General features: G+C 43.2%; 3 protein-coding genes across 4 annotated transcripts; 1 reads left to right on the top strand and 2 right to left on the bottom strand.

Moving 5' to 3' along the window:
• Nucleotides 1-1,239: 1,239 nt before the first annotated feature.
• On the bottom strand, nt 1,240-18,247 carry grk5l (G protein-coupled receptor kinase 5 like). The gene is made up of 16 exons (XM_037482774.2): nt 17,785-18,247; nt 8,294-8,389; nt 8,085-8,197; nt 5,426-5,503; nt 5,058-5,155; nt 4,797-4,889; nt 3,589-3,652; nt 3,336-3,476; nt 3,043-3,233; nt 2,870-2,907; nt 2,634-2,723; nt 2,325-2,533; nt 2,098-2,235; nt 1,809-1,946; nt 1,557-1,688; nt 1,240-1,469 (listed from the first exon to the last, which is right to left on the bottom strand). Exons 1-16 carry the CDS (start codon nt 17,834-17,836, stop codon nt 1,386-1,388), a joined length of 1,755 nt encoding a protein of 584 aa, XP_037338671.1. The 5' UTR covers nt 17,837-18,247; the 3' UTR covers nt 1,240-1,385.
• An 805-nt stretch (nt 18,248-19,052) lies between these two features.
• lsm1 (LSM1, U6 small nuclear RNA associated) lies at nt 19,053-22,358 on the bottom strand. Its single transcript, XM_037482926.2, has 4 exons — nt 22,184-22,358; nt 21,970-22,038; nt 21,640-21,755; nt 19,053-19,957 (listed from the first exon to the last, which is right to left on the bottom strand). Exons 1-4 carry the CDS (start codon nt 22,227-22,229, stop codon nt 19,787-19,789), a joined length of 402 nt encoding a protein of 133 aa, XP_037338823.1. The 5' UTR covers nt 22,230-22,358; the 3' UTR covers nt 19,053-19,786.
• Nucleotides 22,359-22,521: 163 nt separating this feature from the next.
• bag4 (BCL2 associated athanogene 4) lies at nt 22,522-26,980 on the top strand. Of its 2 annotated transcripts, none has more exons than XM_037482922.2 (5): nt 22,522-23,077; nt 23,639-23,758; nt 23,953-24,183; nt 24,342-24,611; nt 24,937-26,980. In XM_037482922.2, exons 1-5 carry the CDS (start codon nt 23,009-23,011, stop codon nt 25,399-25,401), a joined length of 1,155 nt encoding a protein of 384 aa, XP_037338819.2. In that variant the 5' UTR covers nt 22,522-23,008; the 3' UTR covers nt 25,402-26,980. The 2 variants fall into 2 exon arrangements, with proteins under 2 accessions (XP_037338819.2, XP_037338820.2); XM_037482923.2 differs by lacking the exon at nt 22,522-23,077 and adding an exon at nt 23,094-23,563.
• Nucleotides 26,981-27,043: the final 63 nt, after the last annotated feature.

The following is a 27,043-nucleotide window of genomic DNA, read 5'->3' as shown; positions in this document are numbered from 1 at the left end:
ACAAGAGAAAGGCCCTTCCGAATTGTGAGGCTTTCATAAGAGCATGTTAAGTCAAAAGGGGCAGAATATAAAAACCTGTACATGTGACGGCAATGGCGATACAGCAAATATCTCTTAAATGGAAAAAGGCATTAGGAGAGCAAGTACACTTTAGATTCAGTAAACAAGCAGGGTGTTACAATATCACTACAATAATGTGCCCTAATGATCAGAGGTAAAAACATCTTCATTTGGAGATTTAAAAAAAAGAGCGTGTCAGTTGTAACTGTGCAACTTGAAAGTCGTGCTGAGTGCATGTGTTCCTCTTCACTCCATCGTGGACTGTGCCGAAAAAAAGAGAGTTTTCAAGATTTCTGTTTCTGTACAGCATATTAATTTGTTTCCACATAATGTCCCATATAAAGAGACACTGTAAACGTGTTGTATTCGGTGTACGGGGGTAACTTCGGTGGAATGAGGTATGCAGAAGCGAAAAAGGGTACAGCTGTCCATAATTACATTTGTCCATGCAATTGAAACAAAACAACAAATTTCACCATTCTGTCTTTGTCAGATTGCGAATGTTTGTACTGTATGCATTGAGCGGTATGATATGTATGAAGACTCATATTTAGAGTTAGGGTATAAAACGGATCACACGTTGCGATCCTCCTGTGGTTCTAAGCGGCGGCTGAAGCCTTGAACAAACAATAAATCAACATGACAACGGTATCACAAAACTAAGCTGTAGTCTTTGGCCTGAGCTCACGCAAGGCAATGTACTTCATGTGTTGAGGTTGTTGAGGTGATGCGTTATGAATGTATTCGGAGTGAGATCTGAGCTACAGTACGGGAGGTGGAAATGCAGAGAAAAGGTTGAGTAAGAGTTCTTTAGACGTGAAGCTCAAAGGTGTGTAGATAAATGGAGAGATATAAGTTACAGGTCATGAAGAAAAGTACTGGAAAAGAGTGAAAAAGAAATTCCATTTCAGGAAAAACAAAAAACGATTCACCAAGACCCCGTCTTCTATCCTCTGTGGTGGTCTTTATTATACAGCGGATCCCCTGAATATTAGCTTGTTTTCATCAGCGACAGTGGCTCTGTTCTATAGTCCAACAATCCACAAGGGAAAGTAATGTTTGTCTGGATATTTCCAAACGTCTTTGCAACATTGACCTTCGCGATACAAATGCACGGGGTCTCAGGGCTCTGGTCACCCCCCTCCCTCCCCCCACCACCCTCCCACCCCACCCCCCAAAACCCCCATGGCACGACCATTCAGGCTTTTAGACAGGCTGTCTCCAGCTGCTGCTCATGCCCCGGCTGTGGACCAATCAGCAGCGGGGAAGCCCCTCAGAGCTCCTTCCCTTTAAGTGTGTAGGGCTCCCACACTGTCCCTGTGCCACTAGGGGGCAGAGTTGGACATGGAGTCCACAGAGTTTACACTGGAAGACTGCACACGGCTGTGGGAGATGGACACCTCCGGGTGCTGCAGAGAAAGAGGGAGATAGATTTGTGTTAGCTAGTTTTTAAGCTATGTTTGTGTGTGTGTGTGTGTGTGTGCGTCTTCACTCACATGCCTCCTGAAGATCCTGTCCAGCAGGCTGCGTCTGGGCGGCTCTGGTGGCTGATTCCAGTCCAGATCCGGAGGCCTGGTCCCTTGAGGCCCAAACACATTCAAATCTCTGAAACACTCAGTTTCAATCATCTTAATGAGAGGAGAGAAAAGCACAGGGCGGATCAATTCTATTCCACTTTTTAAGTGTCTTCCAGCCGTTAGAAAGTCCACCCAGAACTGAAAGAAGTCATATTAAGTGCACACACTTACCTCATTCTGCCATGGGATGGAAACACTGCCTATAGTAAATTTGGAGTAGAAGTCATTGTCAGTTTGGTCCAAATTTACTCCCTTGACTGTGGAGAACTGCTCTATGTCCAAAACATCCTTACAGTACACTGCCCGAGGCTGGGAAAGGACAACGACCGCGAAAAAGATCGGGGTTAAAAGGAAAAACAGAAGACAAGTTTATCCAAAAAGATAATTCATAATTCTGGATTTGACTTGCTTTAGTCGCCATTTTAGGCAATTTAAGACCCTAACAAGAAGGATGGCTCACATCAGGCACAAAAGGGGGCTCCACGATTCCTGCCTCCAGTCTCCTGAAATTGATGTTTTTGAAGAAGGGGTGGGCCTTGACGCCTGCCGCTCCGTCCGCCAGACACCCCAGCCTCTGCTTGGGGTCTTTGGTCATCAGCTGGGCGAGCACAAGCAAAGACAAACAATTACGATGAATCGTCATCCATCCGTCTCTCCCTACAAACACTTTTCCCCTCCAAAGCTCACCATTCTACAGATGGCCTTTGTGTCCGCGGTGAACTTGTCGCTATACTCCTCCTCCTCTTCCTGCACCCTGCGCTCCACTTCCTCTCGCTTCACTCGTTCTTTGCGGGCGCGGAAGGGCGACCGCCCGGCGGTCATCTCGTACACCAGACAGCCCAGCCCCCACCAATCAGGACTCATGCCGTACTTTTCATTGTTTATCACCTCCGGAGCTACGGAGGAAGGAAAACATGTCGTCATGGTTTAAAGTTGCCGAATAGCTCAGGTGAATGCACTGCACGTGTTACTGTTGATTACATTAGCATTTCTCACCCATGTAGCCCACAGTCCCCACTCTGCCTCTGATGAGTTCTCCTTCAGGCACTTTGATGGCCAGCCCCAGGTCAGAGATACGAATGTGTCCTGCAGCGTAACAGTGGTGGGCATTATGCATTTTGTTTATTCAAAGTTCACTGTAATGTAAAGCCCTTCGTGGGGTTTGAAATTGTCTGGTACAGCAAGAAATACTGTGCAATGGAGCAATCGGTACCCTAAACACTGAAACTCACCATTGTCATCTAATAGGATATTCTCTGGTTTCAAGTCCCTGCAAATAACCCAGCACGTGTTAAAGGACAAAAGTATCAGTTGACAGGTTATTGTCGATAGTAAAGCATTCAAAAAATTAAAGTGAAATAGATTTCAGAACGCATTTAAGACCGGGTAACATATGTAGTGCTACCTGTAGACAATGGATTCCCTGTGCAAATGCTCCAGGCCACAGCAGATTTGCGCAGCGTAAAACTGGACCCTGTCTTTCTCGAAGCCTGGCGTGCCCATGTTGTAGGTGTGAAACTTCAAGTCTCCACCGTTCATGATGGTAAGCACCAGACAGAGAGCGTCTTTGGTTTCATAGGCATACGCTAAACTCACCTGGACGAAAAGGAAGAACAAGGTCAATGGCGTGAAAGTGCTCAGACAAAGCAACAGTTATGCATAGAACGGTCATACTCTTCTTTTCTGTTTTCTACTCACAACAAATCTACTGTTGACTTTCTCTAAAATCAACTTCTCGTTGAGAGCCATGGATTCCCCTTTCCTCTTCTTTATCCTCTTCTTTTCCAGCTTCTTACAGGCATACATCTTTCCTGTCGCTCTAACCTGGCAGGCACACACCTGGGGTGAAAAACAAAACAAAAGGGTATCATTGCGTCGCGGCCATTCAAATCACAATGCTTCATGCGGCGTCATCGTTATCATTGTTATTAAATTCCTCGTCGTCTCTTACCTCTCCGAATCCCCCTTTCCCCAGCACTCGGTACTGTCTGAATGTGTCTTTAGTGATTGGTTGCCTGACAGAACACAGACACAGCAAAATCCATTAATGGATGCTCATATAGTATTGATTAGGACTGAGTCGTTATCAACGGAACTCAATATCACCCTGTCTGTTTCCTGTGCAGGGGGGGTGGGGCCTCGTGTGCACAATTTCACTTTCCAGACAACGATGCAATCGAGGCTGCTCTAAGAGCCTGAACTTCTAACTGCCTGTGATATGCACTCTGCAGCAATTATTATTTCATCATGCTACTCTTGTATGATAGTAAGAGCCTTTGAAGTGAAGTGTGACACTATCAAAAGTTACAACTTTTCTTTAAACTGAAATAACGTTGTGGAAAATTAGGGGTGCAATGCAAAAAAAGTAAACCTATTGCATATTTAAAATAATGTTTACTTGTTATTTGCTTGTGTGATTTGTTTGAGTGATTGCTATAATTCTACTTACATAGGATCATGTAATAACATGTATGATGCCTTATAGATGTATGGTCATAGATGGAACTTCTCCACAATGTATAAAAGGTAAGTAGCTTAAATCTTGAACAACAACAGTACCCGTAACATGCATCCATCACAGGGGTCATTCTGATGTCAATATTTATGTGTTTTGATTGAAGAGACACTTAATGGCCTATTTGCACATTGTTGCACTGCCACTTTAATTCTGAACATCTGCTCCATTATTGATTAAAATATTACTGAAAAAAAGAGTGTAACCGCAAGATGCTCTGCAGATGCTTTTCAGACGATCATATTTATCATATTTATTGTGTAGGGAATCCCCCTCAGTGGCCCCCTTGCTAGGTGCACCTGTCATCCCATACAACAGTTGTGTTATAAAGTAAACTTATTTGATGACTATAATGTTAATTTTTGCTCTGTCATAGAGATCTGGGAATGGACAGCATCATAGTGAGGTGTTTTAACATGATACAACCTTCATGCATGTAAATAGAGAGGATAAGAAAATATCTCAAAATAGTTCTGTTCAACTTCAGTAATAAACACATACAATTTAATTTACAATACCAACAAGAACATTACATACATTTTGTGGAACTCAAATGCTTGGCATATGTGTCGAACTGCATCAGATGGTTTGGGTGTACCAAATTTAGTGGTACAATAAAAACAACAGAGAAATCATGTGCGTACCTCTCCAGCATCTTCCACTGCAGGAATCGGTCAAAGTACATGCTGTTCTGGTAGTCCAAGAATGGACCTTCACTCAGGTAGTCATGGACGGTCCTGGTCCCACACAAAACAAATACAACTGAGAATACAACGCAAGCTATAAATCAGGCAGCGTTTGTGCTGTCTGCTGCATACATTCTTTAAAGAGCTCAAATAAAAAATTAAAAAAGGCAGGTGAGTCCGACAAAGGTGAGAAGGAACAAAGACAAAGTGGCGACTCACTTGTGGCAGTTGCTGAAGATCTCCTTACATGGACTCAGCTCGAGGTTCTCTCTGCACTGTTCTGCAAAAACCTCTGCTATGTCTACACGCTGAGGTGACTACATCAACACATGCAAACAAACAGTGACATACGTGCACACATACATACATAACCTTTTATTACACACACTACATCAGACTAAGGAGAAACACACATAACATTTCATGGTGTCAGCACATTATGAACACGCACGCTGTGCAAACGCTGTAGGTGTTGTTTTTTTAGTCAGTGGTACCTCAACGTTACTGTCAGGGTTTTTTTGTAAATGGCACTGTTTCAGAATACAATACAAGCTATACTAAAAAAAAAAATGTCAAAAGAAACTCACTTGTTTTGAGAGAAAGGTTTTGATGATCTGGTCCCCTCGGCATTTTCTATTCTCATCAGGTGTCACCTCGTAGTCTTCCTGAATAAAGAAATATCGTAGACATCATTATTTGCCGTTTTACTTTTCTTCCCGAAACACTGTTAGAAATGTAAATAGATGACATGAGAGCGCTGTGTTTATATCATCTTGTGATTGCCAGGATGCACATGTATTACAGAAGATAATGTATTTGTGCAGTCCAAAATGGAATTACAGAGGATTTCTTACATCAAACCTTAGAAACTGATCAGTTTGTAACTAAAATGTGTGAACTGATAAAAATGTATCCCAAAGAGAAACAAGCAAAAGCGTCTTTTACAAACGATTTAACACTGAGCTATCGAGGATACACAAGCCTGCAGAGACGAGGGACATGTTCCAAACTAATGTACCCTCGCCCTGCTTTCCCACCTAGGAAAAAGGAAAGATGCTAAGCATCTGTCAAATTCCCATCTCTACCTTTAATGAGAAAAATAAATGCTTAGTAGGTTGTGTAATTCGCGTGACGGAGTAGCTGCTGTTTATTCGTGACGAGGACACACACCTCTCCCTCGGTATCTCTGTGTGTCGCTGTCACTCTCACATAAACACATGCTGCTCTTGGCTTTCGTATTTAACATGTGAAGCTGTTGACACAAACAGTTCTGGATGTTCCATGCTGAACATATTGGATCCTCAAGCAGACGCATTTCCCAACCAGCACTTTTAAGTTCTCAAAAAAAGGGGGGAAGCAACACTGGCCCAACTCTTTCTATCTGGGGCTGTTTCCAACATGGTCCTGTGTTGCTTGGCAACCAAACAGTAAACACGACGGGATTCCTTGAGGTCCTGGAGTGTCATAGTGTGTCGCACCAGCATCACCGGCTTTCCACTACAACGTGTACACACACACACACACACACACACACACACACACACACACACACACACACACACACACACACACACACACACACACACACACACACACACACACACACACACACACACACACACACTCTAAATTAGCTGTCTGACTACCATCAGCCAGTGGGTGGTCAGCCAAATGGAAAAGAAGATGCCCTTTTAGCCTTTTGGAGAAGCAGAGGGGATCCAACATACTAAACATATCAACTTGTATGCACATGGAGCTTCTCATGATGCAAGAGAAATCACTGGAGCCCCCTAAGTGCATTCCTTCCTCTGTTGCACACACCAAAGCACACGCTTTCATGCTCTCAAATGGCTTACACACCCCAGAAAAAATATCTTAAGTAATAATAATAATCACAGTCATAATGAAATACAAAAAGCTTAACTTTTTTGCAGTCAAAATAAAAAAAAACAGCCATTTTCATTCTTTTTGGTAAAAGATGAGAAGCTTGGAGCTCCAGAAATGGCCAAATATCGGTCAGGTTTACAGCATGACCATCAACAAACTGGTGAAACATCAGTGAAAAGCCGATTATCTTTTCTCTTGAGTAATAGAAAGATCTTAAACTTTATAGGACTATGTCTGACATTTACCAAACAGTAACTTTTACTCTTTAAACCTTTGTCCAGGACCTTATCCTTTGTGAATATCTGCAAAACTTGTAGAGATTTTACAGACAGCTTGTAAGCTTCCAAATGAGGCTTTAGTTCCACTGAACATATAGTAGAAAAATGTTCACCCGACAGATGAAAAACTCATATACTTTTCCATAGTTTCTCTAGATACACTACGTCAGGATTAAAGGGTTTCTGAAGAGGAATCGCGTGTTAAATCACATGAACCACTTAAAATACACGCACCTGCCTAGTTGTTAGCACCCTCTGTTGTGGTTTATTGCTGGTCCGTAGATTGGTGGGTATAATAATCAACACCGAGTGTGACCGTACACAGTGCAGAATTAACGACAGCATGTGTTTGGGATGAGTGCATGTTAGTGGTTAGTGGCATGCAGAGGGTGATGATCATTTTTAGGGCTGTGTTGTTGAATGGGGGGTTGGGAAGGGTGGGGGGCGGTGGTGTTGGAAGGGGTGGTGTGGGAAACAATGCTGTCCTTTCTGTCCGGTCACATGCCGGCAAAGCTATTCTGGGAATAGAAAAGGGTTAAATGTGTCATGTGGGAACTATTTGTCTAGACGCAAAAAAAAGAGACTGGTGGGGTGGGGGGGGGGACAACAAGCTGGGAATTACGGACAGTCAAATCATCACTACTCAGTTTAATTATCTCCTCTGGCTGCACTTTTAGGCTGAGCTGTAATACAAGTGAGTGCACTAAAAAAATGAACACCTGAGCACATTGGATAAATAGACCGTTCGTTAAGCCCCTCCCCTGTTTATCCATTCCTCACAGTTTTGCTCTTGTTTTTGGTTTAGAAATCTCTAAATAGAACCCCCAGCTATTAATCCAGAGGTGACGAGGCCTGCTGTTCATAGTTGAAACTGGGGTTAGTGAGCGGTCAATTAGAGGTGAGATGCCTTCAATACAAACACTTGGATAGTAATTATTAAAAGGAAAAAGAGAGTTGATTATTCATTGGATCCATATATTCCTGGCGATAGTCTTGAGAATCGTAATGTAAAAAAGTCCCCCACTCAAAGTAAATGAGAGTGTGTGTGTGTGTGTGTGTGTGTGCGTGCGTTCATGCGTACCAGTGCGTCCAGTAGTTGGATGCATCGTTGCAGCTCAGGTCTGGTGTCACAGTAAAGACGGAACAGTAGCCGTCCGATAGGCTGTTTCTCACAGATGCTGACATAGTCCCTTTCTGCAGAAAGAAATATGTACACACTTTAAAACTGCTGTTCAAAAAAACAATAGACACACGACCTATTCTGATGACGGGGAGCACATGAACCCGTACCAATGCTGTTTCCCTGCTCAGTGCACTGGCTTATATGGGGGAAACGAAGGATCTCCTTCCATTTTTTGCTCCTCCCTTTCCGCTTTCCTCCTCCACCTGAGAAAAACAAGAGACGAAAAATATAACAGCGAACTTCCGAAAATGTTCAAAGTTTATTTTTATAAACGAGGAGCAGATGAATGCCTCATGATTAAAGGGAGTAGGAGAAGGCTGGTAGGGGCCTCTCCCTTGGAACCATAGTCTTTATGTGTATTTATATATATATATAATTCATAGATTGTGTCTCACTTCCTCCTCAAATCGCTCCTCACTTTCTTCCCCACTCAGTTGTTCTGTGAAACAGTATACGTGTGTGTTGCTGTGTGTGTGTGTGTGTGTGTGCACAGACAAAAAGTATGTTCTGACCAGCTCCGTTCCCATCAGAACCCACAAATTTGCGAGACTGCTCGGAACAATAGTGCATCAGCTTGTGTACAAAAAATCCCTTACACCCACATCCTAAAAGGGAACTTTCTGTGCAGTCATCCATCAATCCAGTTTATGGTGCCTTTCACTTTTGACCCCCTCAACATTTCCCATCTATGATCATGTTTAAACACAACTGTGAGAACTGTTTTCCATCCATTCCAGCTTGCTGTGCCTTACGTCATGTTTGTCTCACTTTTATTTATTTTTTTCTTCTTAATGTGCAAACCCTGCTCTAATGAACGGACAGCGATTTCCTTTAATTAACCCTTCTCCGCAGTGGAAATTGGCTGCGAGCAGCTGGCCTGATGTGAGAGGCAACATTGAGAGTTTGAGAGCAGGAGTTGACAAGTAGACAACTTTAGCTAATAAGCTAGGAATGCGAGTGGGGCTATGTCTAGCTGGAGCCTCTGAGAGAAAGCTCTGGTTTTCCATACCAATTATTCTGCATCACTTCCCTAATCTTTCCATCCTCTGTTGTTGTGTACATAATAAAATCAAATAAACCACGTTGCCATTTCATATACTCACTTGGGCAAAAGATTCAAGCTATTTAAATATTTAAATGACACTCGACACAATGAATGTTAAAGGCTCATAACCGGCTGCCGGTGGATTGTTAACATTTCAAATAAAATGATTATGACACAAAAGTCTCTTAAACCTAAATGTGCTTACACGGATACAAAAGAAAATGTTAGATTCCCTTTTTTCACTTAATTATTCCTCACATTTTTTATCCACAAAAAGGGGACTTAAAGCATGTAGGAACCCTTATAATAACTTCAGGTATGTTTTTGGATCATGTAATCTGCATCACCATAGTTGATACACAGTGCAGCCGTATCACCACGGACAAACGTGAATTTATTAATAGCTCAAGTCAAAATATCCCCCAAGAGAATCATTAACTCCCAGCACCTGCTCCTCATCACCATTACTGTAGACCAAACAGGTTTTGAACAGGCACACTTCCTTATTGAAGCACCAGTTGCTCTCCGAAAACAGTTAGTATTGTAAAGTAAAAGTAAAGCTCAGAATAATAAAAGAATTTAAAAAACAGACGACTGCCAAAAAGCATCAGGAGAGTGAGCCGAGAAGGTCATTCAACATGGAGGCTGCCATGCTAAAAATAAATGATACTGTAAGTAGATAAAAGCGTCAACAAAATGCCAAGATTTCCTCTGAAGGGTCAACTAAGGGTCAAATAATTGTACCAACCATCTGCGCTCCACCCGGGCATTCAACTTCTACACAATGCTGAGACCAGCCCAAATAATGTAGTTCCTCCTTTTTATTGCAGTGCCCCAATTTCTTTCTGCCTCACTTCTTTTTGTGTTTATTTCAATCCCTCCCTCTCCTTCTTCTCTCCTGCCATCAGCTTCAGTGCTTCAGGGTTTCGCGTAATCTTTTTTTTTTGTACTCTGTTAACCGTAACCTTCACATCATTGCTGCTTCAGGGCCATCGACCCCCTTATGTTAGGGTTAGATGAGGTCGCAGGTTTTTGGCGAATATAAACAGCGTCTTGTTGTAGGTCAATGGTTTCCTTTCCTCATTGGCCTTTTGAACACTAAAATAAATGTATTTACAGAGGATCATAGAGATGACGACATTTTCTAGCATAATTAGGTTAATAATTGGGATAGAACAAACTAATGTTAAATGCATCAGTGAGATTAATGAGTAAAGAAATGTTGCTGCAACATATATGTTTTGCAGTCTTGATTACGTTTAATTAAGGAGCCTCATTTAGCCAAATATAGTTTATTAATATAACCAAATAAAATGTAATTCTTCTCTCGGCATGTAAAACTTTTTTCTAGAAAGGAACAGGAGTACCAGCAGAGGCTTGTTAGATGCAAAGACTTGAACGTCTGTACGCAAACCCAACCAACCACTCCCAGAAACATGCAAATATCATCCGAAAGAGACTCGTGTGCCTGGACGCGCCTTTGTACTTGCTCCCCTCTTTCTCTAATAGAGAGTTCTCGCTCTTTCATGGCCAGCATGCACTGAAACAAATACATTATATGTCTCTGCTCAGCAGTTCTGACGTGATGAAAGCATGTAAAGGGAAGCAAATATAAGGTCACAGAGGTAACAAGCTCCTTCGCGTGGAACATCAGGGGATTGGCAGCGTCTGCCTGTGTGTGCTCACATTGTTTCTAGTAATGTCGTCACTCTCAGTTTAACCAACTCGGGCACTTACGCAGGCCCTCATGTTGAAACTGGAATTATCAACCCGTGTGTAGCTCTGCTCACACACACACACACACACACGTCTATCTGAGGTTTCACCTCTATACACACTGTCACTCCAAACATGCTGTCAGATCACCGCGGACAACCAGCCGAAACCACATCCAGAAGCTCACACTGTGCATCTGGCATATAGGTGGCAACAGCATCTGCAGAAGAGTGTGCTCGCAGGAGGAATATGAGCCATTCGCTACACAAACACTCTGCAGAGATGTGAGATTTCGGTAGATTTATGTGACTCCACTCACACATCTCCTCTATGTCACCTCCTGGGTCTGAACTGTTAAATGTCGGCCTCGCTGTTGAGTCACACCAGGGTAGTCAGCGAGGTACCAATACCTACGACAATAAACCGTCCAATACAAGGACTTCATTTACCTTTTAGGTGCAGGTAGGGGCAGGAGATTTTAAGTATGCAAAACATAACCTATAAAAAACACAACAACATGCAGATTATCCAAAAAACCTAAGAGAAGCTTGCATTGGAATGCTCTGTGAGCTCTGAGGAGCAATAGTTAACATAGAGGTTTGATCTAGCATTGAGGAACCTCTAGAGGACTTTGTTTTAGATTTCCATCACTTGCAAAACAGACAGAGGGAGTTAGTTGGAAACATAACACACCCACCCAGATCCTGCTTTTTGTGGGTTGTGCAGCATGTCCTGTGTTTGCAGGTTACTATATACACACATTTTAAGCCGGGGTGTGGAGATGAATAAAGATTGAAGGTAATCAACTAAACTCTTACATATATTATATTTTACCAGTTTATTAGATCTATCTTTCAAGCTGAAGCATTGAAGGCCAAAGTCATCTCCACCAGTCCAGGTTTCTCATTGATTAAACCCTGCAGTCGATCCGGAGTCATTATTTAGTATTCGATTCCTACATGACCTGTTGTTAGACAGGAACGTTTAGGGTTAGCTCTCAGGTTAAGTTTAATAGTTTAAAGAGTGTGTGTGGGGTCTGTGTGCCACAGAAAGCTGGTGAAAACCCTTCCCAAACCTGAACAGAGGGAGGACTATAGCAGGAAGGAGGTCTTTGTTGCCCTGTTCAAGCTGATCTCATGTCGGTCCCTCTCTGTCTGGCCGCCTTATTGTCACCCTAAACGAGCCTCTCTGGCCGTGTATTCCGCATTATCGCAATAATAGCAGCATAATACTGGCTGCAACATCTGCTAGCAGTCTCAAAACAAACATCTGTGACGTACACCTTTTACAGGGCAACACTCAACTCAGCTATTCCTTTGGCTGCTGCAGGGCTCACATGTTAACCACTTAATGAAGGATCATAAACTCAAAATTAGTCATAGAGAATAAAGAGAGACCTTATCAACGCTATCTACTAGTGTACAGCTGTTTCCCAATGGGCCATGTCTACTGTGTCCGAGATAACATTTGAATGTAACATGACCCTACCAATGAAGCTGAAAAGGAAAGCTAATGCTTTAGGTTTATACAGACATAAATTCAGTATATGGTACATGATCTTCAGAGCTATATCTACCCAAGGTTTTAAGAAAAAATACACAACTGTGAATAATCCCTGTCTATATGCCTTTGTAAATATTGCGACTATAAATAGCAAGTAGACCAAGGACAGAAGCAATGTGATAACACAAACCAAGGTGGTCAAACCGGTCCATGACCTCACAGACTGTGAGCTGAGACAGTTGAGTGACTATGTCGGTGATTGTAGGTGTGAAAAACGTGCATGCACAACAGAAATCTCACAAAAGGGTACATTTCCTGGAACACAGTCATGTGCCACACGTTTCCTGTTCTATAAATATATTAAATATGGAATGTGAAGGGGGGGGGGGGGAAGACCATTCAATAAACTGAAATGATATAAACCACCAGGCCATCCGATCAAAGCACACACACAGCCCAGGGCACTCTGGGTAATACATGCTGTTTGCTCATCCATAAAGATCCAGGACAGAGCATAGTCCACAGGAGGATAGCCTTAATGGGGTGCACCTACGCTGGGACACAATGTTTGTTCACCTCTATAAATGTTTTCATAGGGCAAAACATTACAGCAAATTTATCCTAAACCTCAATGAGGGATGATTTTACTTCCCCTCGCTTGTGGAAAACATCAAGGAAAGAGCTTCCAGTGAAATCAAAGAAATGGAACACATGGTGCACTGTGCTTTATGTGGATAGAAAGCAGTAAACATGTGTTTGTCCTCGAACAAAACAAACACCCCGGAAATAGGGTTAAAGTGATTACATTGCTCCTCTAAAGCTGTCCTCTCTAGCTTTTCTCCGTTTACTTTCTGTCCTTAAAAACACACACACACACTCTCTCTCTCTCTCTTTATGAAGATGTTTGTTTCGTGTCTTGCTCCCGTGTTGACATTCCATGTTCTTTTGTCCCTGTTATGGCAACGTCCGTCAAAGAAAGAAAAACGAACTGGAATGTGTGTGTTGTGGCCTTGAGTGAGCTAAACTGCATAGAGAAAGCTGCTGTTTCAGCTTATGTTTCATTTACCTGGGATATATATCATCATTTTGGCTGTTTGGTACATTCCTGGAGAGTAAAATTCACATTTTTTTTCTTCCTTCAGCGAACCATGTCTAATTCTATTTGTCTGCTATATTTCTCAGAATTACAGGCGACATCCCCCGAAAAACAGGCATGAACTTCTAGTATCTAGCAAAGTTATGTATACTGTCTATGTGGGTAGAGGCAGCGATAACAATAGAGATAGTAAGAGCCAGAGAGCAGAATTCTTCCACTCAAGAAAAAATGAGTCACACTCCTACTCAAATCACGGCAAGCCTTGTGTTGTGTTGTCGATGGAGAAATGGGTTTATCTGCTACTTATTTTGTTTATTTCTCCATGTCACCACTGGTAGAAACCAGCAAGCCAAGGAAAAACCTCCTGTGCCTTTATACTAAAGATCTCACAAAGGAATTAAGATTTTAACTGTTGATCCATTTCAACTTAAAAATGTCTTTATAGTGCAAGAAGAAAAAAAGAAAGAGAGAAAAAAAAGGTTTAAATAAATCTAAAACTAGCAATAATATGGAAGCCTGTGTTTATGAATATCAAGACGTGGAGAAGGAGGTGCAGCCAATATGTTGTTTGTAATCAGGAGAAACATTTAAACAAGACCATGGAAGTGCTTTGAATACATGTAAATGAGCATGCTAACATGCTGCAGGTCTGCAGGTATGATGCTCACCATTTGAATTTTCCCTGTAAACATGCTAACAATTGATCCCAAAGTGCAGGTAAGGTTGATGGGAATGGCATTATTTTTGGACAAATTAGATGGATATTCAAGGAATCACCAATATTATTTCACTTCATCCTTTATTATTACAAGTTGGCAGTAGGCTAACCCTGACTGACAGTAAGTTCTGTGGGGTCTAATGTTGCACGCTAAGTGCTACTGAGGCATGCATGTCGTGAAAAAAAAACAACCATTGCTTTAATAAAGGTGAATCCCCTCTAAGAGAACTGATAAATACAGGGCAACACATTATGGCATTGTGTTGTGGCTCCATGCTTTCGGGGTGGTGCCGATGGAGGTGAACTCCAGGCATGTGGTTTTTGTTTGTGTGGAAGTGGGAGTGTGTGTCCAACCACCAAGCTGATAAAACAATGTTTCACTGTGTTTCTCTTCTGAAGGGGTCAGTGTATGTAGGATATTCTTCATACTAGCATTAGCCTTAGCTAACAGGTGGCGGATCACAACCATGTTGTGTGTTTGACAGTCGTGGCTGAAGAATATTAAAAGTTAAAGTCAGTTAGATCTTATCAACAAGCAACAAGCTTCACTAAACTGAATGAATATATCCCTGTAAAGAGTCACAGTCCTAACAAAGTCTTCAAAAACCAACTAGACCGGTTCTCAATCTAACAGCATCATCTAAATCTGTGTGACAAAAAAAGAAAAAGAAAAGAAGAATTGCCGTCATACTCCGATCGTGATCATTGTCATCCCCGTGATGATGTTGTTGTTGTTTCACCTTAGCTACCTGTAGATAAACTAATCATCTTCTGTTGAAGTGATTTTATCATTGCATTTCCTTCTAGTGAATTGTACACCAAATGTAACAGAAGCCATTTTTCCTTTTTACAGCCACAACCTCCAAAAGCACAACAGCAGGCATCCGAGTGGAATTCAGTCCAAGCAAAATAAGCCGGCTCCGCCTCAGCAATTCATGAAAGGCATCTGCATGCAGCGAAGCCCCCCCCCCTTATTCTCACTGACTTCGACAGCCAGGTAACATTTAAACAATCCTCCCCCCCCGCACCAAACTCTTATTTATAACGTATACAGTGTAGATCTACAGTATAAAATGCAGATTCCAACAGATCTCATTGAAACATCAATAACTTCACTGAGCTTTTTTTGATCTGCTGTGAAGTTTCCTCAGCTGACAAAAGTAATGCGGGCGCAGTTTTTTGAGATTTGTTAAAAGTATTTCCACCGCCGGATGATACTTGGATGAGGTGGTTTCATTTCACTGCACCCTCACTCATCATCTGCAAAGTATCTTCCGCAGTGACCGGATAGCAGCTCCACAGGAAGATGGAGTAGCCCACTCAGTTTGTTATGTAACAATCAATTCGGTTCAATAGCTTATGGGCACCATTTATCGGATGGTGTAGAACACCGTCTGGCTTTCTGTAAGAGAGAAGTCCCTTAACGAGATGGTTCGCTACCATGAGAGCTGCCTCTTTTTTCATCCATACGAGACATATTTTCCACCGTGATTAACGTAAAATAGCCCTTTGGTGGCAGATTCTCTTTGACCTTAATGTTTAAAACGAGTACCATCTGGTTTTATTCTCCCATTTCTTGGCTCTCTAATCAATGAGAAGTGTTCACAAGGTAAAATCTTGACCTGCGCCGTTGCATCTGCCCGACACAGCAAGGCCAAAGAGCGATGGAAGTTGGCACAGAGCCTGTGTTGCATCTCCGGGCCCGGAGACATCAAATCACTTGTTTCACTGCACGCGTCGCTGCGACTCACACTGTTTTACTGGCTTGGAAGGCGCGAAGACGCTGGCATAAAACGCGCCAAAGATCACAGTGGAAAATGGGCCTCGCTGGTGTGCGTCCCTGGGAAGAGTTGTGGAGAGCGGGTGCATGCCTCTCGCTTTGGCTTTGGCCTAAAAACGCACTTGCGTCAACGGACAGGAATGAAAACTCGTTCGTCGCTCCATTCACATCCCCTCACTGTTGCTAGTGTGTGGACCCTAAAGTAAGCCTCTGTGTATACTGTCATCTGCCCCCACGTATCAGCGAGAAGCAGCAGGGTTTGCAGCAGCAGCAGCAGCACACTGGGTTCTCTTTGCCGCTGTGCCCTGTAAGGTAAAACCTCTAATGAGTCACGCAGTTAATAGGACACTCACAACAACCTGTGACGGATTCGGCTGCTGCGTGCTGTGCAACAGGGTTGAACTCCACTGTTGGTCTGCACTTGTAGAGCCATTGATCGAGCTGCAGAGAATGTCTTGCTCGAGCTTTAACTCAAAAGGAACCTTCTCGTCCCATAATGAGAAATTGTAAAAGGTCCTTTCTCTCCCACACACAGTCAAGGAGCACCAATAGATCAGCTGGGACATGGAAGTCTATCATGGGCCATTAACTCCTCTTATTTATTCATGAGGCTTAATTCACAAGCAGAGTTGTGCTCTGCTCCCATGAAACAAAATGTCCGGATTGACCCGCAGGTTAACGCATCCTTCGTTGAGGCTTTTGACAGCATGTCAGCTTCCTGTTTCAGTTCATCACTTTGTTAATTTCTCTCTGCAGACCAGCCCCCCCCCCCTCTTTTTCTCCTAAGTATGTCATCGTGTGAGATAAATTAGGAGCTGCCAGAAGTTCAAGTCTCCTCCTGCGTCACCCCGCAACAGCTCAGCGACTGTTGCCACATGGAACCACGTGCTGCCTGAAGCCACATTGAGTGTGTGCCACAAAGCTGAGTTTGGCCTATTTAGAAGAATTATTTCTAGAAAATTGAATATATTGTAAAAAGACAAAAGTATGACACACATCCTTATACTTGCATAGAAAAGTACAATGCTGTTGGAATTTTTTTTTTTTTTCGATCACTCAATTGTTCCCCAAAACAGGTTTAGGGACATTAAGGGAAACAATCATGGCGTCAGACTGCATGATGTTTACCTGCGGGCCTATCTCTTGACCTGAGCACCATCCTTTCCACTCGCTATCAATAACACCATATTAACATCCATATTCCAGACGATACGGAGAAGAATATCTGGCCTCGTCAGACATTGGACCGTTTATGTTAACCAGTCTCTCTGCTCAAACGCAGGCCAATCGACCCCCATCTGCTCCCCCCTGTGCGAAGCGCTGTTCCCTGCTTCACTCTGTGCCTCAGCATGTGTAATATTGCGAAAGAGCGCATTCATTTGCAGACAGAGAAACGGATGTGGGAGGGATCCCCCCCCCCCCCCCCCTTCACCCCCCTCGCCTATGTTGGAAAACGCATATAATCCGTTAAAAACCAGTGAGGAGAACTAACGATCCAGGATATTCAATTAAGGTTATAATAGATCACCGGACAAATTATTTCCGACGCGATGTGTCTCATTGCGTAGGAAGCGGATTCTGTGGCATCTGTAGGATTTACCTGCGGCTGTATGAGCCCTGTAGAGTCCGCAGACACCGTCATTATTGCCACCTATTTGTTTTTTCTGCATATTGAGTTCAAACTGTAACACAGCCGGGCCGAATACCTACTAATTGCCTCATTTTTATGTGCCAACTTACCCTCTCTCGCTTTTAGCAGTACAGTGTTGGCTACTATGTTCTCCAGCTCCATCAAAAAAAAAGAAGAAGAATCCTAAATGCAGAGGTTTCTGCAGCGAAAACAACGTCCTTCAAGCCTGTGTTTATCTTCTTCACTCCTCGGCGGTATCCGAGCAAATATCACTCATATCAAAGTCGTAATGAATAAAAACAAGATGTCATAGATTCGCTTGCAAGGTAAGCTGGGCATGGCTCTGGTTGCGGGCTGGAAGTGAGCCTTTCTGAACACATTTCTACTCCAAACCCCGCAAGACCATTCCACGCGTAACGCGGCGGCGGCGGATTCTCCCCGATGCAGAGAGCACTTCAGGAGGAGGCACCGACGCACGCGATCCGAGCCCCTTACCAGCGGTACCACAGGACACACTCGCTTTACGTTAGAACAGCAGAGGGTTGGAGAGGACATCAAGCGCGCGCCTCCCCTCCTCCGTTAGTGCGTAATCGAAATGGGTTGGGCTTCTCCGTAACAGCTGCGTCAACCGGAGAGCGAAACGAGCCCCGCCAGAGGTAAAGCAAAAGTGCCAGCAGCAAATATATGAGAGCGTATATTTCCTCTTTGCAACATAGCCGCGTGGAGAAGTTGAAGGGCTACAAAAAGAAGTAGGCCTATCGCACAAACTTGGACGAACCCAATGCTTTCTTTGTCACATAGTATTTAATCGGACATGTCTGGGCACATAGTCGCTGCTTCTCTTCTTGATCTTGGTTTCAACTGCACGTTTTCCTGATTGTAATGACATAATTGGGAAAATGACGATGATGGTTATGATGTTAAGTGTGAATAAGATCGCCCCCTGGTGGTAGGAATTCCGCATAATTGACTTCATAATAAGAGGAGTACGGTACATTGAATTGGGATCAATGCCTCTTGTTTTAGGGTCCCTGCCAAAGAATGTTACTCTGTCGCTAATCTTTGATCCGTAGTGACACACCATGCTTTAACGTAAAAAAAAGTTTCTGACTTTATAATGGGTGTGTATTGCACACGTGCATGAAGTCATCAGAGTCGACAGAAGCTTCAGAATCTTGGGGAAAAATATTTCTATTTTATCAGCATTTCCCACGTTTTTAGATAAAAAGCTAGGTAATTTTGTGCAGGTTTTAAGACACGTGACTGTGGAATCCATCAGATTCACAGCAACCAGACAGTGAGACAATGTCTAACTATCTCACGCCAGAATTATGTCAATTCTGGGGGGAAAAAATTCTCAAAGAAAGCAGAAGGCACAAGTTTACCAAACTTCTTAGTCCTATTTTTAATGATAGGGACATATAAAGTATATCCCTGCTATCTGATGATATCCTTTGGACTCACTGCTTTATATTTGACAGGGATGTCTATGAAAAATCGGTTTACTCTCCCAGGTCTTGATTAGCCCCCTTCCCCTGAGGGATAAAAAAAAAAAAAAAAAAAAGTTTAACAGAGACTGCATGTATTGGATGTCACGTTGCAGCATGGAACACTGGATCAATAGGGCGCGCGGGATGCAATGGTACCCAAATACTGCACTTCATCCTTTAATGCCTTACTAAGGGATTAAAAAAAATAAAAATAAATACAGATTGGGCAATATGGTCACACTTTAGGATAACACAACATTTCGCCATTCATAATGAAAAACTAAACTCTTTATTGGAGCATAGCATGTAGTTTGTCAATAGCCGGCCCACATTTCTCCAAATAAAAAGGCTTGACACATTACTGACAAAATAGAAAGTGCTGCTGGAAAATAATTGCTAACTTGCAGACAGGGTGGTCTTACATAAACACAGGATTCTTTCATTTTACTGGAAGGATCTGCACAACTGAGAGCAGCATCACACTTTTTTCTTCTCCAAATTCAAATCAAATCCATACAGTATACAGGCCCAGCGTGATGCAGCCACGTAAGAAAAAGGGGGGGGAAAGTAAACTCAACATAAAACTTATCAGTCTGATACAAACTGAGAGACGCAATCAAGGTTAGTATTCATCCAAGTTGTCAGCTTTGGGGATGGAAAGACCTCGGTCCTTCAGGGCCTGCATTTTCACTTTGTCCGTCTCCTGTTTGGCTTGCTGCTGCAACCGCTGCTCCTCCAGAATCTCTTCAATGGAAACCTGCTGCAGGACTGTGTCACAGGGCTTATCCATATCCTAAGGAGAAAGGGAGAGCATGTCATCGGTCAACAGACTTGTTAATAATTAACCACACATTGAGTTCCCTTTCTCCTGTTGAAATTTCAGGTTTACACTTCTCCACACGCACACACACACACACACTCAAACTCCAAACCTCTCCACAATGGCGAAGACCAGAGAGTGGTGTAAGGACACCAGGGATAAAATAGTATAAGTCTGAGATGGGCCACAGGACAATAGGCAAGAAGCTTGGTGAGAAGGCAACAGCCTTTACGCAATTATTAGTAACTAGAAGTTCAAGATGACTGTCAATCTCCCTCGGCCTGGGGCTCCATGAGAGACCTCACCTTGTGGGGGAATCGATGATCATGAGGAAGATGAGGGATCACCCCAGAACTACACAGCAGGACCTGGTCAATGACCTGATGAGAGCTGGGACCACAGTCTCAAAGAAAACCATTTGCAACACACGGCATGGATTAGCATCCTGCAGCGAACGCAAGGTCCGTCTGCTCAAGCCAGCGCATGTCCAGGCCCATCTGCCAATGACCATCTGGATGATCCAGGGGAGGTATGGGAGAAGGTTATGTGGTCTGATGAGACGGAAATGGAGCGTTTTGGGCTAAACTCCACTCGCAATGTTTAGAGGGCGAAGAAAGGATGGGTAGAACCCCAAGAACACCATCCCAACCGTAAAGCATGGAGGTGGAAACATCATTCTTTGGGGATGCTTTTCTGAAAAGGGGACGGGCCGACTGCATCGTATTGAGAAGAGGATGGATGGGGCCATGTATCGCTCTTTGCAAACAACCTCCTTCCCTCATTAAGAGCATTGAAGATGGGTCGTGGCTGGGTCTTCCAGCACGACAACCACCCGAAACACACAGCCACTTAGGAGTGGCTCTGCAAGAAGAATCTCAAGGTGCTGGAGTGGCCTAGCAGGTCTCCAGAGCTGAAACCAATAGAAAATCTTTGGGAGCTGAAAGTCCGTGTTGGCTAGCGACAGCCCTGAAACCTGAAGGATCTGGAGAAGGTCTGAATGGAGGAGTTGACCAAAATCCTTGCAATAAACAGCAAAATATAGACATTTTTAAATCATACAATGTGATTTTCTGGATTTTTTGTCACTCACAGTTGAGTACCTATGACAAAAATGAACACATTACAGACGCATGATGATCACTAAAACTTATATTAGGGAAGGTTCAGTCTCATAAACTGTTCTGAACAAGACCTTTAAGTGGCCATGCACGAGTTGCATTTTACTGTAGGTTTCAGATATCTCAGGGTTCTTTTGAGTTTTGTTTATTTTAGAGTGCATCAACATGGTAGATGGATGAATGTTTTAACAAGCTATGCATTACATCACATCTCACCATGCAATTTTACAATGCAACTCATTCTGCGTTTGCGAAATGAAGGAGGCTCAGACTAAAAAGATTTGTTAAAGCCTCCAAGCTGTTGTATTTACTAAGTTGGTAACTTAGTGACTAACCGCACGGAAACGTGAAAATATGAACAACTCATTGACGCTGTGTTCACTTGTTGTTTCCAAACAAACACATTTAGCTCCTTAGCCACAGGACTCAAACACCCATTTCTAATAGTATGCATGAACAACATGAGTTTGATCTGGTGGAAAAGGTAATGCGGCGTCATTTCAGCCATGTACCAAAACACAGGATACGCTCACTTACTATCTCTCCAAGCAGCACCACATTCTCTCCTCTCACGATGAATATTCCTCTGGGGATGTCACCGAATTTCTTCCCCACATGGATGCGCTCAACTGTTTGATGAAAGACTAGATTGGCTGAAAGGGGGGGGGGAGGGGGGGGGGGGGGGGGGGAAGAGAAACATGTGAAGAACATTAAAGCACATGGTTATATATAGAAGAATAACATCAACATTTAAATAGGGTCCGCGGGAACCTCAATTGAGCCTCTGTGCAATTAGCCGAAATGGTTTGGCGCGTGTTTTTCACCTCATGAGTTAAAACAAGTAAAAATAATTAAATGAAATAATACCAAACTGATCAATGCTTCGGAGGTAACCGATCAGTGTTCTGCCGTCTCGGAGCAACACCAGGTGCTTCTCTGCAAGATACCAACAACATGCGCATGCTAGTTACAACATTGAACGGTAACAAATTGATCCAGTTTGTATCAGACACGATGCCACATCTTTAAACGATGTTTCAGCTAACGCGTCCTCTACTAAGGAGCGGAGCCTCCGACTTACTGTCGATGTCGTCAATGAGACTGGCTGTCCCTGGTACGTAGTTCATCTTGGGCTGTTTGTTTTAATTTGCTTCGTGTATCTTTATGTAAGGTCAAGCCATGAATGTTTCAAAATATGTTTCTTTCAAGTGGCGTACAGGAAGCGTCTTTATACACGCCCGGGATACACTTCCTGTATCTGCTTAACTCTTTAAGCGCTGCAACACAATTTAATCTCAATTCACAAAATATTTAGGACCGATGCTTGAAGAAAACCTATTTAATTACATTTCCAACAAAGACAGAATGTAGAAATATTAAAATAGTAGTTTGTATTAAAAAATACAATATTTAATGACGTGTTTCCCATTGGTTTATCGCGTCAACCGACGCATGAGTGACAACAAAGATCGTGTATAGTAGACGGTGATATATTTGGAACAATTCAATGCTTTAGTTTATGTGGCTAGATAACTACTGTGGTAGTTGATATATACCCAAATTAAAATAATAATAATAATAGAACCCCATGTCTTTATGTAGCTTGAGTAAAATGTTGCACACCGTGTAACGCGATTCGCGGTGCCATGAAAAAGCCGCAGAGTCAGAGGTCTTCCGTTTTACCCTTCACGAAAGCCACCGGACGGGATTGCCTACGCTTTGTGCGGTTCCTTCATTTACTGATCCCATTCAGACAACCTCTACTTCTGTGGAAACGGCCGCATTGTTGTTTACAGTGTGGACCAACTCACGGCTCGGATCAGAAGCGGTAGTTTTGTCTTTTACGATGGCAATCAACTTGACGGCTACCGCGGATCGCGTTTAGCTGGTGCATCATCTTCATCAAATGCAAAAACCCGACTGGCCCTCGACTGCTAACTCGGAAAATACTAACGGAAACTGGAATAACACCATGGTAAGTGGGGGACACGGCTTTGACAAATCCCCTGCCTCTCCACGAGTGTGCTTAATCGTTATAAAATGACCTGGTTTTGTACATAACACATTCTTACCCCCGCAGTGGTACCGCGCTATCCGTGCTAGCTGGACGGCTAACCGAGCTAGCTGGCATTATGTAACAGTTAGCGCTGTGCTGCTTGTTCTGCTGTCGCCCGACATTGTCCCGTTTATCTGGACGGGTCGGCGCTGCTAATAATAGTACTAACGTTGGGTGTTAATGCAGTTGTGTCGCATCGCACATGTCTGAGAAAATCTCATTCCTCAAACGACCAACGCGGCCTGATTTGCTCCACAGTATGTATCTGCTGAACGGGCTCTGCAAGCGATGCACTGACACTGTTTACTCAGTTGCTGCATTTCCCGGGATAGTTGGTTCTGTTGAAAGCATGTGGTTTAAACACGCCTGCCAGCTTCTCCCAAGGACAACTCCGACTTTTAAATGGTACTCCTGCACTCTCAGGACGGAAATATCCTCCGAAAGTATTAACTCTCACGATTTGATATTCTGTCTTCACAGGATGCCCCTCAGTATCCGGGCTACCCCTCACACTACTGGTACCCCCAGTCTCATTCCACGGGACACTATGCAAATCCCTACCCCTCGGGATCAGACGTTCAGTCTCCGTACAATCAACAGGTACAACTCCCCGATGCAAGAGAACCTGTCCCTTTAAATGTACTCTTTATCCTTAAGTCTCTTAAGAGCTTTCACCTTTCCCTCACATTGTCCCAACCGTCGGCTGCAACATATGAGGCGTTTACACACCCACACACACACACACACAATGGTGTATGTCTGATAAATCAAACCCTCTTGTGCTTTCCTTGTAGGTAATGCCTGGAGGTTATCCAAATGGCCATGGTGTCTACAGCCCAGCACAGAGTCAGTATTCCACGAGTGGTTTCCACCCATCCAACCCGTTCTACTGTGCTGACACTCAAAGGCCGGCTCCAGGCTCTTATCCCAACCAGGGCTGTCCTCCGGAGCAGAGCGGCGGGCCGTCTGGGCCGCCACACTCCCAACACCAACATCATCACTACCCTGGTCCACACTGTCAAGCGGTGAGTTCATTTGAACGCACCCTAAGTGCACCCTTGGCTCTGACTGATTTACACATTAATACAAAGTCAGGTAAGTATTACAAATTTCGTCTGAAGCGAAATTACGTTCACACCTTAAACAAACAAAGTACAAATTTCTGTGGTGCCTCTACTCCCAGGGTCCTGGATATCCTCCTGGGGCGTACCCTCACTACAGTGAAGGTGGTCACGCCATGCCGTCAAACCCCCCGTACCCCACCGGCCAGCCTCTCCACCAGAACCCTCAGGCCGATGCGTGGGCGCACTCCGGTGCGTATGCCCCCCCACAGCAGCAATGGCAGGCAGGTCAGCACCCCCCACAAAACCACTACGGGAATCCTGTCCGTCCACCTCATCCTCCGGCTTGGCCGGGGACTGGAAGTGGAGCTCCTCCACCGTACCAGCCCAAGGTAGGAGTCTGCATCCACTGCATTTCAATGTGGGTTTTCAAGATTGTTTAATAATGCAAACTCTCCAATTACTGTTATCTCAAGAGTCAAGTCACTTTAACACAAAGATTTTAAGTGGCTTTTCACACGTGTTGTTGTGAATTACCTTACAGATATTAGGAAGGGTTTCAACACTATTTTGGGAAATTTCATAACCACTTTAAATGAATGTATCTCAAAGAAAAAGGCCAGTTTCCGCACAGTGTAGATATTTAAGTTAATAAAATTTCAATTCACTCAAAGATTATGAAGTATCATAACAACATTTTCTTTTGTGTTGCTATAGGAGCAGCTGCACCAACGTGCTCCACAAGTGGGACCTAAACCCAGGCCGACCCCCTCCATAAATGCCCCCAATGGAAAGCCTACTGAAATAAGTTCACCTCCCCAAATATACCAAAAAACCGGGAGAGGGGAACCTAATCCATCCCAAGGTGAGCCCCCTCCCTCGGCCCCACCCCGAGCTCCAGCTCCCTCCCATGCTGGACCTCATCCCCTCAGCGATAACCGTGGCCTAGCTACGGTCCAGCAGGTCATGGCCCGAATGCTACTGCTCCAGGAGGATGTTGATGAGTTTGTTGGCAAAAAGTCTGACAAGAGTTATCGGTGTCTGGAGGAACTGCTGACCAAAGAGCTGCTGGAGCTGGACTCTGTGGAGACAAAGGGACAGGATAATGTCCGGCAAGCCCGAAAGGAGGCTGTACAGAGGATCCAGGCCATTCTGGACCAGCTGGAGAAGAAGGCCTTCTGAATTGGACCTATTTACTAGTTTGTGGGTCACTACGTCTGTTTTCTTCTTCTAGATCTTCCATGGACACGATGAGGGTTGACTTCTCTTCGATCTCTCTCTGAGCTGTTTTATCTTAAGGTTCTTTCCATCCCCATCATATTCAATGCCATGAAAAGTGGCATTGCCCTGAGACCAAGGCAGAGCAATTATTGCTACCTGGAATCAACCTTTTAAGGCCCAATTATGCTGGTAAAAATGAGATGATGGTGTTATAAGTGTATGCTGATGGTTGTACACATTAGCGACTTGCAGCATCAGTCAGTCCCACTGAAGGCTACATGATCCGACGCTCTTGCTCAGCTTCTCTTTAATGTAGTGCTTTTGCCAGCATAATGCAAGGCAGAGATACAAGGTGATTTAGTGCCACGTTGCAACTGTTGGTGGTTTGTAAACTGTGATTAAGATTCATGCTGTCCCTCAAGATCGTGGGTTGGTTTTACTCTGATTCTACTTTTTTTTTTTTGGATCTGTTTGCACGATGTTGTCCTCACATCCAATAGAGGCCATACACTTAGTATCCCATTTTCACTTCTCCAATTCTCTGCAGGAAAAGGTGCAAAGCTTTGCTTTTCAATTGTGCTCCCATGCATGCACTGCAATGTTAGACAAGCACTCATTACAGTCCTACCGTCTAAAAGCGCGTAATTGGCCCCTAAAACGTAGCAGATTAGATAATGGATTTAAAAAAATAAAGATTTTTTTTTCCCCTTGTTATTCCATTTTGGATGAAATTTCTTCCTGAGTGTGGATCTAGAATCAGACCTACATATGAATGCCATGTATTTTACTCTAGGAACTACTGTTATAACAGATACATAGGAAGTTTGAGAATTACTTGAAAAAGAAAGTTAAATTATGTTCTTTTCATACTGTCTTAAACACTTGGAGGGTGTGTGTGTGTGTGTGTGTGTGTGTATGTTTATACATGCATAGTTACATCACAGGAAGGTGAATTGTAATTTCAGAATAAAGTATTCCATCAGTTGCTGTATGTACTTTAACATTTTCAGAAATGTTTTGTGCTTAATGACAATTGTTCACAGCACTTGGATCAAGTGTTTAATTTGGACCTTGTTTCTGTTTTTTTTGTTTTTTTTCCAAACATTAAAAACAAGTGCCATATTTCAGGGGTTGGTTTTATATAGTCAGAAAAGGAAATATATATATATATAATCAAAAGCTTTGCATGGAATAAAAAAAAAAAACCTTTTGATGTGTTCATTTTCCTGTGCTGTTAACTTTTTGGTAAAGTGAAGTGTACCTGTACAGTTCAAGATGTAATGCATGATTTCAACACAAGATGGGAATATTTGCCTGATAAGTCTTTAAATTATTGAGTGAGAACATAGAGAAATAATTAAATGTCTATATATTTTTTGACCTGTGATCAAAAGGATTTTTATTTTTTTCTCTTTTATATTGTATAAGCCAAATTCTCCAATAATTTGTTCAGCTCTATATGAATAATAGGAACAGATACATTAACATATTTCCTTTTTAAAAAGAAACTCCTGTTATACAATTAAAAAATAGGAAATTGCTTTTGTTTGTTTTTTTTGGTCGAGTTCCTTTTGCTTCATGCCTCCGCTCTCCATACATCTGC

Source organism: Pungitius pungitius, chromosome 5 (genome assembly GCF_949316345.1).
Source record: "Pungitius pungitius chromosome 5, fPunPun2.1, whole genome shotgun sequence".
Lineage (NCBI taxonomy): Eukaryota > Metazoa > Chordata > Actinopteri > Perciformes > Gasterosteidae > Pungitius > Pungitius pungitius.
The sequence above is the reverse complement of the archived record's forward strand: the minus strand, read 5'-3'. Positions and strand labels throughout refer to the sequence as shown.

Coding starts and splice junctions, on each gene's coding strand:
- grk5l (XM_037482774.2), bottom strand. CDS start 17,836: ATGGAGCTGGAGAACATAGTAGCCAACACTGTACTGCTAAAAGCGAGA. Junction 8,390..17,784: donor ACTGCTAAAAGCGAGAGAGG/GTAAGTTGGCAC, acceptor TGTTTTTCTCAG/GTGGAGGAGGAAAGCGGAAA. Junction 5,156..5,425: donor AAACCTTTCTCTCAAAACAA/GTGAGTTTCTTT, acceptor GTGTTGATGTAG/TCACCTCAGCGTGTAGACAT.
- lsm1 (XM_037482926.2), bottom strand. CDS start 22,229: ATGAACTACGTACCAGGGACAGCCAGTCTCATTGACGACATCGACA. Junction 22,039..22,183: donor TCTCATTGACGACATCGACA/GTAAGTCGGAGG, acceptor GGTATCTTGCAG/AGAAGCACCTGGTGTTGCTC. Junction 19,958..21,639: donor TGGTGCTGCTTGGAGAGATA/GTAAGTGAGCGT, acceptor CTTTCTCCTTAG/GATATGGATAAGCCCTGTGA.
- bag4 (XM_037482922.2), top strand. CDS start 23,009: ATGCAAAAACCCGACTGGCCCTCGACTGCTAACTCGGAAAATACTAAC. Junction 23,078..23,638: donor GAAACTGGAATAACACCATG/GTAAGTGGGGGA, acceptor CTGTCTTCACAG/GATGCCCCTCAGTATCCGGG. Junction 23,759..23,952: donor AGTCTCCGTACAATCAACAG/GTACAACTCCCC, acceptor CTTTCCTTGTAG/GTAATGCCTGGAGGTTATCC.